General features: G+C 47.8%; 1 protein-coding gene across 2 annotated transcripts in view; it reads left to right on the top strand.

Moving 5' to 3' along the window:
- The window catches only part of COTL1 (coactosin like F-actin binding protein 1), a 53283-nt gene that overhangs the window by 20613 nt on the left and 14706 nt on the right, over nt 1-17964 (top strand). For both annotated transcript variants that reach the window (XM_066242439.1, XM_066242438.1), the window contains one exon: nt 13788-13945. In XM_066242439.1, the coding sequence (XP_066098536.1) occupies nt 13788-13945 (158 nt within the window). The remainder of the gene's footprint in view (nt 1-13787; nt 13946-17964) is intronic.

Genomic DNA, 17964 nt, shown 5'->3' with positions numbered 1-17964 from the left:
ACAATGGACACTTGTGCCCTGACCGGGAATCAAACCCGGGACATCCACACACCAGGCTGATGCTCTACCACTGAGCCAACTGGCCAAGACCTCCCTGTGTAAAATTCTGACTTCACTGCTTTTGTCTGAAAGGATGTCCCTTGGAGGTCATCTCTTCTGACCCAGAAGTAGTTTTCTTCCCTTTTTTGGCTGTAACTCTGCACTGACTATAGAATGGAGCATATTGTTCATGGTTTACAAGTGAAGGAAGCTGCAGCCTCAGGCAGGCCAGGGACCCCTCTGGGTCACGTCGGGGCTTCCGGGGAGAAGTGAGAGGAGCCAAGCTCTGGGCAGCCCCTGTGTGAGCCCAGGCGGTCACATGCCCTCAGGCCCCCTGCCCACAGAGGAGGGCCTGTGTACACCCTGAGAGAACTCTTGCAGCCCTGAATTGGATGCCACTTGCTCTGTTCCTGATTTCACAAAACCTACTGCCATGTGCTTGATTCCAGAAACTAACTTACTTTCTTCTTTGGCAATTTGTAATTACTCATTCATCCAACAAATTTAAACCAAGGACATACTACATGGCAGGAACTTTGGGTCCTGGGGAAGTTGAGTGATCTAAGTCACAGTCTTTACATTCTGTTTGAACTGCAGGGACAGATAACAGACAAGCTGTCAAGTGAGATCATTTTAGGAGGTGATCACAATCAAGAAAGTAGCCTGACCAGGCGGTGGCGCAGTGGATAGAGCGTTGGACTGGGATGTCGAGGACCCAGGTTCGAGACCCCGAGGTCGCCAGCTTGAGCGCGGGCTCATCTGGCTTGAGCAAATAAAAAATGCTCACCAACTTAGACCCAAGGTTGCTGGCTCAAGCAAGGGGTTACTCGGTCTGCTGAAGGCCCACGGTCAAGGCACATATGAGAAAGCAATCAATGAACAAATTAAGGTGTTGCAATGAAAAACTGATGATTGATCCTTCTCATCTCTCTCCATTCCTGTCTGTCTGTCCCTATCTATCTCTCTCTCTGACTCTCTCTCTCTGTCCCTGTAAATAAATAAAAAAAAAAAAAAAAAAAAAAAAAGAAAGTAAATGAAGCAATGGCTGCAGACAGACTGCAGGGAAGCCACCGTTAGCAAGGCTGGTCTGGGGAGAAAGAAGAGGTGACACTAAAGGGAGACCTGAATGAGAAGGACCTGGACATACGGATATCTCGGTAAAGAGTAAGCCAATGAAAAGGAAGGCCCTCAAGTCAAATATATGATAATGGTCTGGTGTCCAGAATGTATAAAGAGCTCTTACAGCTGAACAATAACAAAACAAAAACAAAACAACAGCCCAACTAAAAAATGGTCAAGGACTTTAAATGGACATATCTCCAGAGAAGATCTGCAAATGGTCGATAAACACATGAAAAGATGCTCAACGTCACAAATAACAGGAAGATGCCAATCAATCCCCAGTGGGATACCACGTCCCACATACCAAAAGGCTGTAATAACAAGTGTTGGTGAGAAGGTAGAGAATCAGAACCCTCTGGTGGGGATGGAAAGTGGTACAAGCCACTGTGGCAAGTCAGTTCCTGAGAAGGTTAAACCTAACAGTTCCACTCCTTAGTATACACCCAAGGGAAATGAAAACACATGTCCATACAAAAACCTGTACATGGATGCTCACTGTGGCATTTTTCACCATAACCCCAAACTGGAAACCACCCAAATGTCTACCAACTGATGAATGGATAGACAAAATGTGGTTCATTCATGCAATGGAATATTATTCAGACGTACAAAGGAATGAAGTACTGATTCATGCTACAGTGTGGATGATCCTCAAAACCATTGCGCTAAGTGAAAGAAGCCAGACATGAAAGGTCACACACTGTAGGATTCCGTTTACTTGAAGTTTCCAGAACAAGCAAATCCATGGAGATAAAAAGCAGATTAGTGGTTGGTTGGGGAGGGGGGGGACAGACGGGGGATGAGGAGTGACAGCTAATGGGTACAGGTCTCCTTTTGGGGTAATGAAGTGTTCTGGAACTAGACAGGGTGATGGTTGTACAAACTTGTGAGTATAATAAAAAGCAATGAATTGTCTGCCTAAAGGGTACAGTTCACAAAAGAGATGAATTCTATGCTATATGAATAATATTTCAATTTTTTAAATGTAAAGAAGAGAAGGAGTGAGCAAGAGGACAGAAATCAAGGTGGCCCGTGGCCCCCAGTGTGCAGGGAGGTGGGGTCGGGGGCAGGACCCCGAGCATGGCCAGCCTTGCAGGCCACAGTGAGGACACTGGGTTTTACTGAGCAGCATGTGTTTTATTCCCGCTACTTTTGTTCTGTGACCTTCTAGAATTGCACCTTGGTCCTGTTTGTGGCTCTTTCCTAGGTCAGCATTTTTAGTTCTGTCACTTTCCCCTTCATTCCAGACCTGCCCACCCACTAACGCCATGGGCCCCCTTGCACCGCATGCTCTGCGTGGACTGGATTACATGCGTTCTCATGTTCCCTGCTGCCTCCATTTGCTCCATAATAGTTACCATGGTGCTTGTCATCATCACTGTCTAGCGTTTTTTTACCACTTCCCTGGTTCTGAGACCTTTACCTCTCTACTACTTAAAAAAAATTTTTTAAGAAGATTTTATTTTGTGACAGAGTCAGAGAGAGGGACAGAGAGGGAGAGAGATGAGAAGCATCAGTTCCTCATTGCAGCATCTTAGTTTTTCATTGATTGCTTTCTCATATGTGCCTTGACCCAGGGGCTACAGCAGACTGAGTGACCCTTTGCTCGAGCCAGCGACCTTGGGCTCAAGCTGGTGAGTCTTGCTCAAACCAGATGAGCCCGTACTCAAGCTGGCGACCTCAGGGTCTCGAACCTGGGTCCTCCGCATCCCAGTCCAACACTCTATCCACTGCGCCACCGCCCTGTTAGGTCTACTACTTTTGATGAGTATTGGCCTCCAGACAGCACTGTCCCTTGGCTGTTTTCATCTTCCCAGTCCAGCCCGGTATGGAGCTGGTGCTGAGAATGTCTTTCATTGCCTTAACCCCCTGCGTCAGAAATGAAGACTTAAAGAGAAGAGGATGTTCTGTCTTGGATATTCATGTGGGTTAATAAATGAGTGAATCAATAGAATAAAATGAGTCAGCCATAAATGTGTGGGCAAACTCAAGGGCTGGGAATGTTGTTAATAGCCGGGGGATGGATAGCTGTCTGTGTATCTGTCCTCACCACCCAGGGGCTCTGAGGCCAAGCTGGAGAAGCTGTCCTCCAGTCCAGAGGACTGAGGATCAGAGAGGGAAGAGGCAGCTGGGACCCGAGCCCTGTCTTTTGGTTCGCTCAGGCTGCTGAGGGTTCGAGTTTGCTTTGCTCTTCCGGGTAGTAAATCTGGCGATGTGGGTGTGAGAGTAAACAACCCTGACATGATACAGGCATCACTAACCCTGGGAAACATCCTGTTGTTGGTTTGCCCTTCCCACATGCTTTTTTTTTAGTGGGCAAATGTGTTCAAATCAGTTATTTGTTACCCGTCTGTCCACATCTGCTCATCTCTGTGGGTCTATTGTCTCTATAGGTGGAAGCCACACTTTTAAAATCCAGGAAGGAGATTGGCTTTTATTCCTATAAAATGACATCTCCCACTGAGCTGAATGCAGCCAGGATGGGGGTGGGCCTGGGGGATTGAAAAGCACCACAGAAAGGGGAGCAAAAGCTCTTCATTTACTCAGGAAATATACGATAGTTATGGGCAGTGCACCTTCGTGGGCACAGAGAGATGGTAGGGAGCAGGATTCCTGCTTTCCTGGAGTAGGGGTGAGCAAGCCAGTGGAGCCCTCAGGGAAGTCGTTCTGAGCCTTTGAATTCTTATTTTACACACAGTAATAATAAGCTAATTATATGCTCTAGGCCGTGGCAAGTCAAAAATAGAAGGGCTGGTCGAAGCCTGCGATTTCAACTAGCCCACAGAGGCTGTTGCTTTGGTCTGTGGAGCTCTGTCTGTCTCACTTAAGTCAGTAACATGAGCCCTCCCTGGGAGCTGAATGAATTCCAAGTCATCCCCCATGTCCCATATCAAACATCACCTGCCCTGATCACCAACCCCCAGGCAGAGTTAATTTCCTCCTTGTTTTTATGTTCTCACTCATCCTGTGATAACTCTCATTGCTATGGCACCATCTACATTGTGTTCACATGCTTTTTTTTTTTCCAGGCTAGTGTGTATATTTTTTGAGCAAAGGGATTGTGTTTTATTCAACAGAGTCTCTGGATTACAGCTTGTCAGTAAGTGTGTGTCAAATGACTAACTGACGGCAATGGAAAGGCAGCAGAACTAGACAAAACTTATGCAAGAATGCAGAGCAGTGCATGCTAGGGGCATTCCGTGCTCAAGTGATCAGCCCCTGGCTACTTCAGTGACCCCAGAGTGTCTCATTGTAGATGCTATACTGATGTACTCAGAGCCTCCAGGGAACTGTTACAGCCACTGATCTTGAAGTCAGAAGGTGGAGTTGAGTATAAAACACTGACTTCCATTTAAGGAAGTAAAAGTCATCATTTAAAAAAAAAAAGGTCTGGTGCTTTGTCACTGGGGGAAAACCACTAGCTTATCCTGATAATTTGGGAATCCAGATCAGCCCATTCCCAGAGGGTTCTACTGGAGTAATCATCTTTCTTTTCCTCTGGCTATCCTTTACTCCATTTTCTGCTGTTCTCTGCCAAGCTAGGAAAGCTGGGTCATTCTGTGTGTAATGTAAATTCAATTAAAGGAATCATTTTGGAAGTCTGTGCTTTGAGGAGTGGGCGGGACAAAGTATCAAAGTGCATGTGCAGTGTGAGCTGAACACTGATTGTACGTTTACACATGTACACTAGAGTATAGATCACGTCAGTAAACAAAATCTCCATTTATCCTCTGGCGTGAAGGAACATGCCAAAATGTGCACAGGGCTTCTATTTCTGGGATGTTTTCTTTATTTTTTTATACTTTTTAATGTTTTCTTTTTTTTTTTTTGGTGAGAGAAAGAGACAAAGGAAGGGACAAAGAGGGAGAGAGATGCTTCCTTGAGAAGCATCAGTTCTTCATTGTGGCACCTTGGTTGTTCATTGATTGCTTTCTCATATGAACCTTGATTGAGAGGCTCCAGCCACCAGTGACCTCTTGCTCAAGCCAGGGACCTTGGGCTCAGGCTAGTGAGCGCACACTCAAACCGGCACAACCTTGGGGTTTCGAACCTGGGTCCTCTGCGTCCCAGGCTGACGCTCTATTCACTGCACCACCGCCTGGTCAGGCTTAATATTTTCAAATAATTTTTTGAATGGGACAGGAGGGTTTTTTGTTGTTTTACCCAACCGGGTGAATAAGAGAAGTCACTTTGAAAAAGGGAGCAAATAAGACAGCGTTTTTTTTTTTGTTTGTTTTGTTTTTTAACAGAGGCAGAGATAGACAGGGACAGACAGACAGGAACGGAGAGAGGTGAGAAGCATCAATCATCAGTTTCTCGTTGCGACTTCTTAGTTGTTCATTGATTGCTTTCTCACATGTGCCTTGACTGCGGGCCTTCAGCAGACCGAGCAACCCCCTGCTGGAGCCAGGGGCCTAGGGTCTAGGCTGGTGAGCTCTTTGCTCAAGCCAGATGAGCCCGCGCTCAAGCTGGCGACCTCGGGGTCTCGAACCTGGGTCCTTCTGCATCCCAGTCCGACACTCTATCCACTGCGCCACCACCTGGTCAGGCAAGACAGCGCTTTTTAATAATGATAGCTCTTCTTTCGAGGGAGGAACCGGCTCCGTTCATGTTCACCCTTTGGTTTTAGTTCACTCCTGGGAGGAGGTGTGGCACCCAACAAGACCTCTGTGTCCTCTTTGTCCCTGAGAGGACATTTTCTGCTTCCTAAGACCTCCTCCTGTCATTCTGTCGCTGCCTGGGCTCCCCCCATTCGCAGCCTGCTGGAAGCAAGCACTGGTTGTGGCAACTGTCCAGCTGTCACCTTGCCCTGGGTGGCAGGATGTTAGAGTCCTTCCCCATTTCCTTTCATACCTCCTCCAGGGAGCTCACTTGGTGGAAGCTGACTGCTCAGCTTTTTGATGTGTGGGTTGTTTTCTCCTCACCGAAATGAACCTTGTTTGCATAACTTCTTAGGGAGTCTATATAAGGTCAGGTCAGCTCTAGAGCAAGCTGCAATCTTGTAGCGCTCTGGGGCAATTTCCTCCCTGTGTGCTCCTTCCTTCTTTGTCTTGCTCTGAAGTTCAGTGTTGGATGGAAATTATGACATGATTTCTCTCTTTTCTTTCTGTTGGCCAGTGATATTTTTGGGGTACCTACTATGTGCTTGGCACTGTGGGATAGAACAGGAACTAGATAAATATAAAACTAGTTAAAAAGTATCAAAAGGAAAAAAAAAAGTATCAAAAGGGCAGGTACCAAAATGTTTCCAGAGGTTACTTAGGTAATGAGATTCTTATTTTTGCTTCTAATTATTCTATATCCAGTATGTGTTCTGTGTGTAACAAAATTATTTAAAGTATTTACAAAAATGCGGCCCTGGCCGGTTGGCTCAGCGGTAGAGCGTCGGTCTGGCATGCGGGGAACCTGGGTTCGATTCCCGGCCAGGGCACATAGGAGGGGCGCCCATTTGCTTCTCCACCCCTCCCCCTTCCTCTCTGTCTCTCTCTTCCCCTCCCGCAGCCAAGGCTCCATTGGAGCAAAGATGGCCCGGGAGCTGGGGATGGCTCCTTGGCTTCTGCCCCAGGCGCTAGAGTGGCTCTGGTCACCGCGGAGCGACGCCCCAGAGGGGCAGAGCATTGCCCCCTGGTGGGCGGAGCTTCGCCCCTGGTGGGCGTGCCAGGTGGATCCCGGTCGGGTGCATGCGGGAGTCTGTCTGTCTCTCCCCGTTTCCAGTAAAATAAATAAATAAATAAAATAAAAAAAAAATAAAGTATTTGCAAAAATGCAAAAAATGTATACACTACTTGGCCCACTGCAGATCCTTTGGGTTTTGTCCTTTTGCAGCCAGGGCTGGCGTTGGGGGCAGGCAGAGGAGAAGGCCAGGTCCTGTTTGGGAGAAGGTAAGGGCCCTCGGTCAATGTGGATCCTGTGTCAGGGTCACCCTGGTGAGAATAATGGGTAGGATTGGGCAGAATCTGCCCCTCGGGAATCCCCTGCGCCTTGGGAAATGTCAAGTCTGTCTGCGGGAGGCAGAAGGTAATAATCCTTGAGCGGGTGGCGTGGATCATATGCCGTTTATAGTTTTTGGGAAAATATTGAAGCAGTTCGTCCTGGTGCCCTTGGTGATTCCAGAGAAGTCTGACTGCCCCTTTTCCTCCTTACCCTTCTTCTCATGCGCTTTGTGGTCACCTCCTCTCGTTGTGTGATTGTTTCTTCCCACGTTCCCTTGTACAACTGTTTAGCATCACTCCCCTGGTCCCCCTGCCTTCTTACCTCTCTTCCTAAATTCTTTCCTCCTTTCTGGCCCTAGACAGAGGGTGCAGGAGGAGGGAAGAGAAGGGAGAAAGAGGCACAGATGGGGCGGGAGGAAGTGAGGAGGGTGGTAAGACAGGAGAAAAAGAAGGAAAATGTAGGGTAACAAATTGGAGGGAGGATGGGGCTGTAGGGGAGAGAACTCAACACAATGACACCGGCGCTTGTGAGCGCTGTGCCAGGCAGTGTCTGAAAACGTTACCTGTGATGACCTGATGCTCTATGTTAACTTACTTATTTTAGCAAATGAAAGCGAGGAGCCTTAGAGGGAGAAGTAAGACACTGAACCAAGTGGGCCTTGCCTAGGGCTCCTGAGGGGTCCTTAGGGCTGCTGGGAGGGGCTGGTCCAGGAGCCCTTTCATGCATAGACCGACTGAAGGGCAAGCTTTTTTGAGCGGAGTTTTATTTTTTTTTTATTTTTTTTTTATTTTTTATTTATTTTTTTTTTAAAGAGTTGGTATTTTAATTTTATTTTATTTATTCATTTTTAGAGAGGAGAGAGAGAGGGAGAGAGAGAGATAGAGGAGGGGGGAGGAGCTGGAAGCATCAACTCCCATATGTGCCTTGACCAGGCAAGCCCAGGGTTTCGAACCGGCGACCTCAGCATTTCCAGGTCGATGCTTTAGCCACTGCGCCACCACAGGTCAGGCTGAGCGGAGTTTTATTAATGCCACGTGAAGACCATCTTTTCATGAACAAAGGACTCTCACAGGGCAGGAAGGGGAAACTGTCCATAGCCTCAAATCAAGGACACCTAACATCGCAGTCAACCTGGACTAGGAGCTCACTGCGCAGGCCAAGAGGCAGTGCACAGTGTTGTTGACAGTCCTCCAAGACGAGGCTCCTGACCTTGCTCTGTCATTGGTGCCCATCTTCCCTGCAGTGAGACTCCATGGGCTTTTGTGATGCATTTAGGAAACCTCGTCCAATAAACACTTTCGAGGTAACAGAAAGAACTCCCTGGTACCCAGGGCCGTGGTTCAGTCGCTCTTTCTTGGGCTGTGGGATTTGGGTGGCGAGAGAGTCTCTGGGGGAACAGTCCTGATGGCCTTTGATGGTGAGATACTCAGAAACCACACTCAGATGCCTCTAATTCTGTAAATTATACTGCTGAGAAGCTGGGCCACACAGGAAGCCCTTTTACATGATCACTTCCTTAAAATAAAAGGCCTGCAGGTGGGAGGGAAGGAGTGGAGGCTGAACATTGGGCACTTCAGCTTTTCTGCCCACAAGACCTTTTGTCTCACCTCCGTGCCCTGCCAGGAGTGGAGCAAGTTCTCCATGCTCAACGCCCCATCGTTTCCTCTTCTCATCTCTTCTAGGTCAGTGGTCCTCAAGGTTTGGGGGCATCAGAATTCCCCTGGGGGACTCACTAAAATTCAGTTTCCAGGCCCCAGTTGCAGAGTTTCTGAATTCACATTCTAATGTGTCCCTGGGTGATGCTGACATTGCTGGTCCGAGGACCACACTTTGAGAACTGCTGGTCTAGACTCAACCAGTTCTCCAATGGGAAGGGAGAAAGTCATCTGGCTCCTCATCACTTCCCCTCTCTGAGCCTTAGTTTCTTTGCCTGTAACATGGGACTATGAGCAGTGCTGACCTCACAGGGAGGTTAAGATGAACTGTGCAGATAACGTGTAAGTGCTTAGAATGGTGCCTAACACATTGTAAGTGCTCAGTAAATGCTGGCCTCTGTTATCTTGTTGTCTTATCTGTACCTCCTAGTGCTTAGCTGGGCTTGGCACATAGTAGGCTCTTATGAAATACTCATGGTACAACTGACTAAATGTGTCCTCCCAGAAGTGCCCCTGCTATGAAAACATGAGTTTGGTGGGTATAGGAAGCCATGGAAGAAGGTGGAGGCCAGGGCACGCTCTGTTGGGCTCAGCAGTTCGGAGCCCTGCAGACTCCAAGAGCAGTCTCACTGGACAGGTGGGATAGAGAAATAACAACCCTCCCATCAGCCAGGGCTTTCATGTCCCTTTTTTTTTTTTTTTTTTTTCCATTTAATCCTCACACCGCTTTATGAGATAGATATGTGACCTATTTTTCAGATGAGGAAACTGAGGATTGGCGACACTCACAGTCACAGAGCTGGTACAAAGCAGGGATGAGTTTCTAGTGGACTTTGGAACTTGGATGCCATTGAACCGAAGGCTGAGGTGAACGGCCCAGTGCGCAGTGGAGGTCAGCTGTGCTGAGGCCTCCGACAGGGGGCTCAGGCTGTCTTCTCCTGGGGTGTTTGGGCTTCTCCCACTGGGGTCATCCAGAGCTGCACCTTCAACTCCTGAACCTCAGCCTGAAAAGATGTGTCATTGGTCCCATTAGGGACCAAGTGGCACCATGTGGGTGACAGCAAGCTCAAGTATCAGCTATCTCATGGCCAGTTTTGCCATGTTAGTGCAGATATATACACGTATACACAGGCACACACATACGCACTATATACATATATGATGAGGTGTGGCTAGGCCTTTCTCAGTTGATATGCTTGCATTTTCCTGTGGGTGAGAGTGACCATTAGCAGAAGATAAATGAGGGGCATGATGTTTTCCATGTCTGATGTGATGCCATGGCTGTGTGTTTGTGTTTGCTTAACTACCTAGTTTGTCCAGAAGAAGGGAGGTGGCCCAACCAGTATTAAAGAACTGGAACTTTCTCTTGCACAGACCACTTTGAGGTCAAAATGGCCTCACAGCCTCCTTCAGGGTTAATGGGGGAGAGAGGTCTGCATAGGCAGCTATGACAATGTTGCCCAAAAGAACGGATTCTTCATTTTAGACTCGGATGACTTTTCAGTGTTGGGCCAGATCTTGAGCAGCAAACATTTTTTAAGCATAATGTGACTCTTGGGTTTTCAAAAACGTCAGCAATCCTGTTGGTCAAACTATTGTCAGGTAAGTGTCCAACAGCCACTCAGGAAAATAGCCTCACCTGCCATAATAATCGAAATGGCATTGGCTTGAGGTTTTGGAAGGTCCACAAAGGCCAGGTTCTCCATGTCCTTGGCGGTGGGGGTGTGACTTATTTACCTACCTTGTGCCAGGTCCTTAGTTCGTACTTGGGACATATGATTTGCAACTTTGCCAAAGGGAGGCTTTGGCTAGAGATGGGGTGGTTGGAATCCAGATTCCATCACAGAATCCAAAACTCAAGGCTGACCCATGTGGAAGTGGGAAATAGAGTGGTTCCCATGGAAACAGACTGCCTGATCTTTTGCTTGTGTTGCCCCGGCATCTGATATGTGGCCCTGCCTCCCCCTCAAGTCAAGGCTGCAATTTAATTAAACACTTTTGTGCCGGTTCTTTTTTCCCCCTCCAATAACACTACTCAAAACAGTGCGCTGGCTTCCCAGACACAGCCGTGAATGCTGGGAAATGCTCAGCAACTTACCCCCACGCTCTGTCTGCACCAGCCACCGTGGCTGCGTGAATTTCGGTTCCTCAGTCCCGCCAGCTTCATTTCCTGTGCTCACTACCCACCTGGCAGCTCCTCCCTGTGGCTGCAGCTTCAAGGGGAGATTCTAGCATGTTAGAGGCCTGAAACCCAGGCGGGTTTCACAGCATTCGTATTTAATCATCATGATGATCTGAGGAGGTGGTACAAAATCATCCTACTTTGCAAACATGCCAAATGTCCTCAAAAGATGAATGGATAAACAGCTTATGGTTTACCCATACAATGAAATATTATTCAATTGTAAAATGAGTGAAGTACTGGCCACGCTACAATCTGGATGAACCTTGAAAACATGCTGAGTGAACGTCAGACACAGAAGACCAGAGTGTAGGACCCCAGCTGTGTGAAATGTCCAGAACAGGCAGACCCAGGGACAGAAGGCAGATTAGTGTTGCTTAGGGCATGGGGGGGGGGGGAGGATATGGAGTGAGCACTCCTGGGTACGGAGTTTCTTTTGGGGGTTGATGCCAATGTTCTGAAATTAGTGATGATGATCACACAATATTGTGAATATACCAAATGCCACTGCATGTTTTTGCTTTAAAATAATATGATTTTTACTTAAAGAAAAAAAGTGGGAAGAGCAAAAAGAGGCTTTGACTAAGTTTGGGGACTAAGTCAGGGTCCTTGGGAGTGAGAGACAAGAGCTCTCACTCCTGTGTGGGAATCTCCTGTACTCCTTTACTTCCCATGGCTAGCTGGTAACGAAGTTAGTTGATTTGGCCTGAGAAGTGTCCCCCAGACCATCCTTTTTTTTCTCTGTCCCCACTTGCCTCATCATCTCCTGACCCCCCTGCTCAGGTCCCATGATGGGCACCCCCCCAGACTCCTGTTGCTGGGTGGGCAGACACACCCACGCTGTCTAGATCCTTGGCCTCAAGCCTGGCTTTGTCATTAATACGTTACTTTGGGCACATCACACGCCTTCTGAGTCTCATCTCTCAGTTGGTGATTTGGGTGTTGATGAAGGTGATGACAGTAACCACTTCCCCGTCACCCACTATGTAGTGTCATAGTGAAGACCAAATGGGAGAGTAGAGCATACCTGTGGTTTATAACCTGAGACCTGTTGTGCCAGTGTGTGAACGGTCGTAATGACTGTTCCTTTAAGAAATAAACACTGTGGAGTACCGTGGCCTGGACGCTGGAGTGTGAATCAGGAGGCTGTGGCCTGCTGCGAACTGTTTCTTGGCTTCCCTGGGACAGGGTTCCCTGTCAGACAGTGGAGTTGTTGTCCGACAGTCCTCTCTCAGGCTTAGCGGTACTAACCAGGCAATGAACTTGATCAGTTCCATACTGTGTCTCCTTTACACCCAGAGGGCTTGTGGGGCTTAGTGTAAACCTGTATGATGTGTGGGATTCAGCATGGAGGCACCTAGAAAGACTCAGAAAAGAAGGCACCTTAAATTTAAAAAAATTTTAAAACCTCAAATGCAACAGCATTACCTGGGCACTAGTTAGAAGTGCAGACCCCGGGGCCCCATCCTAGATCTGCTGAGTCAGAATCTGTATTTTAGCAAATATAGATTCAAATATACATGAATATTTGAGAAGGACAGCTCTATGTTGTCACTGAGTACACGAGAGACCTAAAGCTAGCCACTAAAAGCCATTGAGAGCGTCGGCGCTGAGCAGAGCAGCTGGTACAAAATGAATAAGCCAAACCAGTGACATCCCTGAGTGCCAGCCTTTGCCAGCGAAGGACGCTAATGAGAGCTCACTGGTAAGCACAATTAAAATACGAACCTTGAAGAAGTAAGCAGAGCGAGGATATGTGATTGTCAATGAAAAGCGCAGAATTTTGGTGGCAAACTCAAAGGAGGTCTAGATTAAATGGGGACACAAACTGTCTAGAAATTCATTCTCAGCTAGGGGCAGTTCTGCCTCCCAGGGGACACTGGGCAGTGCTTAAACACATTTTTGGTTGAAGAGGTGTGATACTGGCAATCAGGAGATGCAGACCAGGTGTACTGTTTAACATCCTACAGTGCACAGGGCTGTCCCACCCCAAAGAATGACCCAGCCCCAAAGGCCAGGAGTGATGAGGTGGAGTGATCCTAGTCTATCCTAGCAGAACACACACCCACCCACACAGACACACACAGCACTTTAAAAATTCAAGAATCTTTTGGTAACACAGAGTGGCGGTGGTTGGGAAGCTTAATTAATATGGTGGACTGTGGAAGAGATCCTGAAGCTACAGTAATGAAAACGGTAGTAATCAAATGCAATGTAAATGCAGATCAGTGGACCAACTAGCCCCCCCCCCCGAGCCATTTAAATAAAAATGAATGTGTAATCTGTAACAAACAGAACACACCTAATGGAAGAATATTCAGAATCCTTCATTGTCTAGCTGTAAGCACGACCTGCCCAGTATCCCAGGCCAAAATAAGGGCCACTTCCTCCTCACCCAACCCCTCCCCTAGCCCAGTTTCCACCTTTGTTTGGCGTTCCCGTTCCTAGTGGGCTCTCAAAGATTGGGGATAAGAAGAGTTGACAAACTTCTTCCTAAATAAGATCCAGAACCTAAGCCTTGACCATATAAGGGATGGGAGGGTTGTAAGTATAGCAGCCAGAGAGGCTGTGTGTTCACAGCCCAGCATGGCTTCCAACTAACTACCTGTGTGACCTTGAGAGTGTCAGGTGACCCCTCTGAGCCTCCGTTTCCTGTCTGTGAAATGGGCATCAAAGCCTGGGTGCCATTGTTGGGATCAGAATGTAGGCCAAATAACAGAATGTTGGCCAAGGTCAGTGTTGGGCCCCGGCCACGCCACTCTGGGTGCACTCATGGCTTGTTGCCCGTCTTCGGAGACATAATTTTGGGGTGTTTTAACTGAGCCCTATGGCTTCTTTTTTGCTGTTGGCTGCAGATGACATCCGATTGTTCGCCTTTGTACGCTTCACCACCGGTGATGCCATGAGCAAGAGGTCCAAGTTTGCCCTTATCACATGGATCGGTGAGAACGTCAGCGGGCTGCAGCGAGCCAAAACTGGCACAGACAAGACCCTGGTGAAGGAGGTCGTGCAGGTAACTGGCCTTGTGTTCCTTCTGTCTCTGGGAGTCACACTCGGAAAGGATCATCATCCATCGGGACAGAGAGGGCCGAGTTTGGCTCCTGGGTCTGTGACTTAGCTGTGACTTCAAGCAAGCCGTGCTTTGTGTCTGGACCTCCACAGCCACCGGTAAAATGCTACCAGAATTGTTATCGGTGTGCGGGCTAGGAGGCAGGCAGCTGTGTTTGTGATCCTGACCATCGCCTCATAGAACCATGGCAGCTGAGAGTTTACCATTGAGGTTGAGGCAGGTGGCTTGTGGAGTAGGGGGCTGCAGGAATGGCTGAAATGGCAGCTACTACCTGTTCGGATCGTGGATGATCACTGTTGACTTCCAGTGGTGGCCATGAGGACCCAGTGGGAGAATTCTTGCATGCCCTCTCTGAACAGTACCTGGCACACAGGAGGTACTCAATAACACCTGTAGAATGAATAAATATTAACCTTATGAGGCCCAGCAGGGTCTTTATGATAATTTGGTGGCTATAGAATGACAAAGGCTGTATCAGCAATGTCACAGACTCCTACACTGGGTAGTTGGGCTGACCTATTCCCAAGTCCCTGTATGACTGAAAAGGAAGGGGGAAAGGCGAGCATGTGCTCGGTTTTGTCTCTGAGCTTCTGAACATTTCTACTTGTAGTGGTTTCTGTAGTCAAGTTGTTTTTTTTCCATCCTGGACATAATGAAAATTGACGTGATCAGAGACTTCCAAGGTTGGGGCTAGGGCATGGGGTCATGCTGAAGAAAGAAAATCTGAATTCCAGAAAGAAAAACCAAGGGAAGGAAGCTGAGGGAGGGAGTTCTCTCCTTACCAAAGGGCTCTCCATTTTGCAAAAAGATTTCTCAACACCCATGGTAGGGAGCCTGACCAGGCAGTGGCTCAGTGGATAGAGCGTCGGACTGGGATGCAGAGGACCCAGGTTCAAGACTCCAAGGTCGCCAGCTTGAGCCCAAGGTTGCTGGCTTGAGCAAGGGGTTACTTGGTCTGCTGTGGCCCCCCGTCCTGGTCAAGGCACATATGAGAAAGCAATCAATGAACAACTAAAAAAGTGCCACAATGAAAAATTGATTCTTCTCCTCTCTCTCCATTCCTGCCTATCTGTCCCTATCTATCCCTCTCTCTGACTCTCTCTTGTCTCTGTTAAAAAAAAACCCAAACAAAACAAAAACCCTTGGTAGGGAGGTGTCATAGCTAATGGGCAGGGGGCTTCTTTTCCAGGTGATGAAAATATTCTACAGTGGACTATGGTGGTGATTGTACAGATCTGTTAATCTACCAAAGCCATTGAATTGTTGTTGTTGTTTTTTAAAAAAAGACACATACAAAACCAGGCTGTATGCCATGTGCTATCCTGGACTGGATCCCGGAACGGAGAAACTGGGGAAGTCAGAAAGAAGTCTGGAGCTTAGTTAGCCCGTGCTGGCTCCTTAGTTGTGACGAGCACACCACAGTAACACAAGCTGTTAATAACTGTGCAATTGCAGTGCAGGGTACAGAACTTTTGGTACAGTCTCTTGCAACTTTTCTGTAAATCAAAAATTATCCCAAAATAAAACTTTTATTTAAAAAAATAAGAAGATAGAAACTCCCAGTCATCCCATTATCAAGGCCTGTCTTTCCATCTTCCCGACAGCTCTGTGGGCAAGTTCACCGCCTGGGCACTGATGCAGTCACAGGCTGTGAATCATGCTCTAGGTGGCTGCTGCTTTTCTTTCTTTCTTTTTTCTTAACATAAATTCATAAATTATGTGACTGCAGAGCCTCTGTAATGTATGTTTTTCTGGTGGCAGACTGTCCCATTTCACAAGAGCACTGTAATGTACTAAGTTGGCCTCTTGAGTTGCTTCCCACTTTATTTATTTTTTTTTTTTGCATTTTTCTGAAGCTGGAAACAGGGAGAGACAGTCAGACAGACTCCCGCATGCGCCCGACCGGGATCCACCCGGCATGCCCACCATGGGGTGACGCTCTGCCCACCAGGGGGCAATGCTCTGCCCATCCTGGGCGTCGCCATGTTGCAACCAGAGCCACTCTAGCGCCTGAGGCAGAGGCCACAGAGCCATCCCCAGCGCCCGGGCCATCCTTGCTCCAATGGAGCCTTGGCTGCCGGAGGGGAAGAGAGAGACAGAGAGGAAGGCGCGGCGGAGGGGTGGAGAAGCAAATGGGCGCTTCTCCTGTGTGCCCTGGCTGGGAATCGAACCCGGGTCCTCCGTACGCTAGGCTGACGCTCTACCGCTGAGCCAACCGGCCAGGGCCCCACTTTTATTTTTATAAATAATGTTTCAGCCAACATTTTATTTTGATTATTATTTTATTGATTGATTTTAGAGAGAGAAGGGGAAGGAGAGAGAGAGAGACAGAAACATCAATTAGTTACTGTATGTGCCCTGACCAGGGATCAAACCTGCAACCTTGATGTATCGGGATGAGGCTCTAATCAACTGAGCTGTCGGGCCATGGCTCAACCAATATTTTAATACACACAGCTCCTTTCTATCTTCTGATGAATTGTTTCTTTACAATACATTTTCAGGAGGTGGGGTTCTAGAATTAATAGGCTGATAATAATTTTAAAAAGGTATGGGGGTGTCCTGGTCAGTTGGTTAAGTTGTAGAGCATCGGCCTGTCATGTGGATGTTTTAGGATTGATTCCCGGTCAGGGCACACAGGAGAAGTGACCATCTGCTTTTCCATCCTTCCTCCTCCCCCTTTTCTCTCTCTCTTTCTCTCTCTCTCTTCTTCTCCTGCAGCCATTGCTCAATTGGTTCGAGGATGGCTCCGTGGAGCCTCCACCTCAGGTGCTAAAAATAGCTCAGTTGCAAGCATGGCCCGAATGGGCAGAGTATTTGCCCCAGATGGCGGTTGCTGGATGGATCTTGGTTGGGTCACATGCAGGAGTCTGTCTCTCCATCTCCCCTCCTCTCACTTGGAAAAGAAGAAAAAAAAAGTATAGGCTGTCAGAGTACCTTCTAAAAGGGTTAGCACTATGCCTGGGACATAATAAGTATTCAATAAATAGTTTTAATGGCTAAACAGCTTTCGGAGCGGAGGCTCTCTTTTGGCAGCAGAATGGAAAATGCAGAATTTTCCTGCATTTTCGTTCCCTGGCCAAGGTCTCCTGCTGAATTCTGCTATCCACACTTAGTTAACTCTCTTTGTTGGCCAGCCCGGAAGGAGCCAGGAGAAAAGGGAACAACAGCAGGGAGAGAATGTTTGTCAGGATGTGTCCAATGAGGGCAATGTCTTGAATCTTGCAGACCGTATTGATAAAATACAGTACCATAAGATGGCTCATTGTAGCCGTTTTGAAATATACAGTTCAGTGGCATTAAGGACAAAGTGTTGTGCTGTCATCATCATTGTCTAGCTCCAGAACTTTTTCATCGCCCCCAAAGAAAACCCTGTACCCATTAGCAGCCTGCTGAGTTCCTTTGAATCCAGCACTCTTTTCAGTTTGGTTCAGTGGACCAGTGAAGTTGGGTGATTTGGGGAAATGTGATTTTTTTTTTTGGCGGGAACCTTCAGTTGGGAGTATTGGTTATAATTATTTTGTTTGCAAACTCAATTGCATTGCAGCAAAAAGGGAAATTCTCTGGCTCTCCAGCCTGGGAAGTGCAGGGGTTGCTGGCTTTAGGTGTAGCTGGATCCAAGGCTGAAGCCTTGTCTTCCTTTTCATCTCTTTTCTCTGGGTTTGGCCTCAGGTGGCCTCTGCGCAGCAGGAGAAATGGTCCAGGCATGATGCTTCTTCTGGATCTTTATTCCAGGGAAAGAGAGTCGTGTGTGTCCCCCCTCCCCCCCCTCCTCCCCCCCCATCCTTGTCCCCTCCCCCCCCCTGTCAGCCATTTCTTTAAAATGACCCTGATTGGTCCAGAGTAGGCCACAAGCACATCCGGTGGGACAGGGAGGTGGGGCTTCATGATTGGCAGCTCTGGCATGATTTCAATGAAAAGAAAGGAGTGCTGGTTGTAGATGAAAAGCACAGATGTCCACT

The sequence above is a fragment of the Saccopteryx bilineata genome, chromosome 9, assembly GCF_036850765.1.
Source record: "Saccopteryx bilineata isolate mSacBil1 chromosome 9, mSacBil1_pri_phased_curated, whole genome shotgun sequence".
Classification (NCBI taxonomy): Eukaryota; Metazoa; Chordata; class Mammalia; order Chiroptera; family Emballonuridae; genus Saccopteryx; species Saccopteryx bilineata.
Note: the sequence above shows the minus strand (reverse complement) of the source record. Positions and strands in the feature narration are given on the sequence as shown.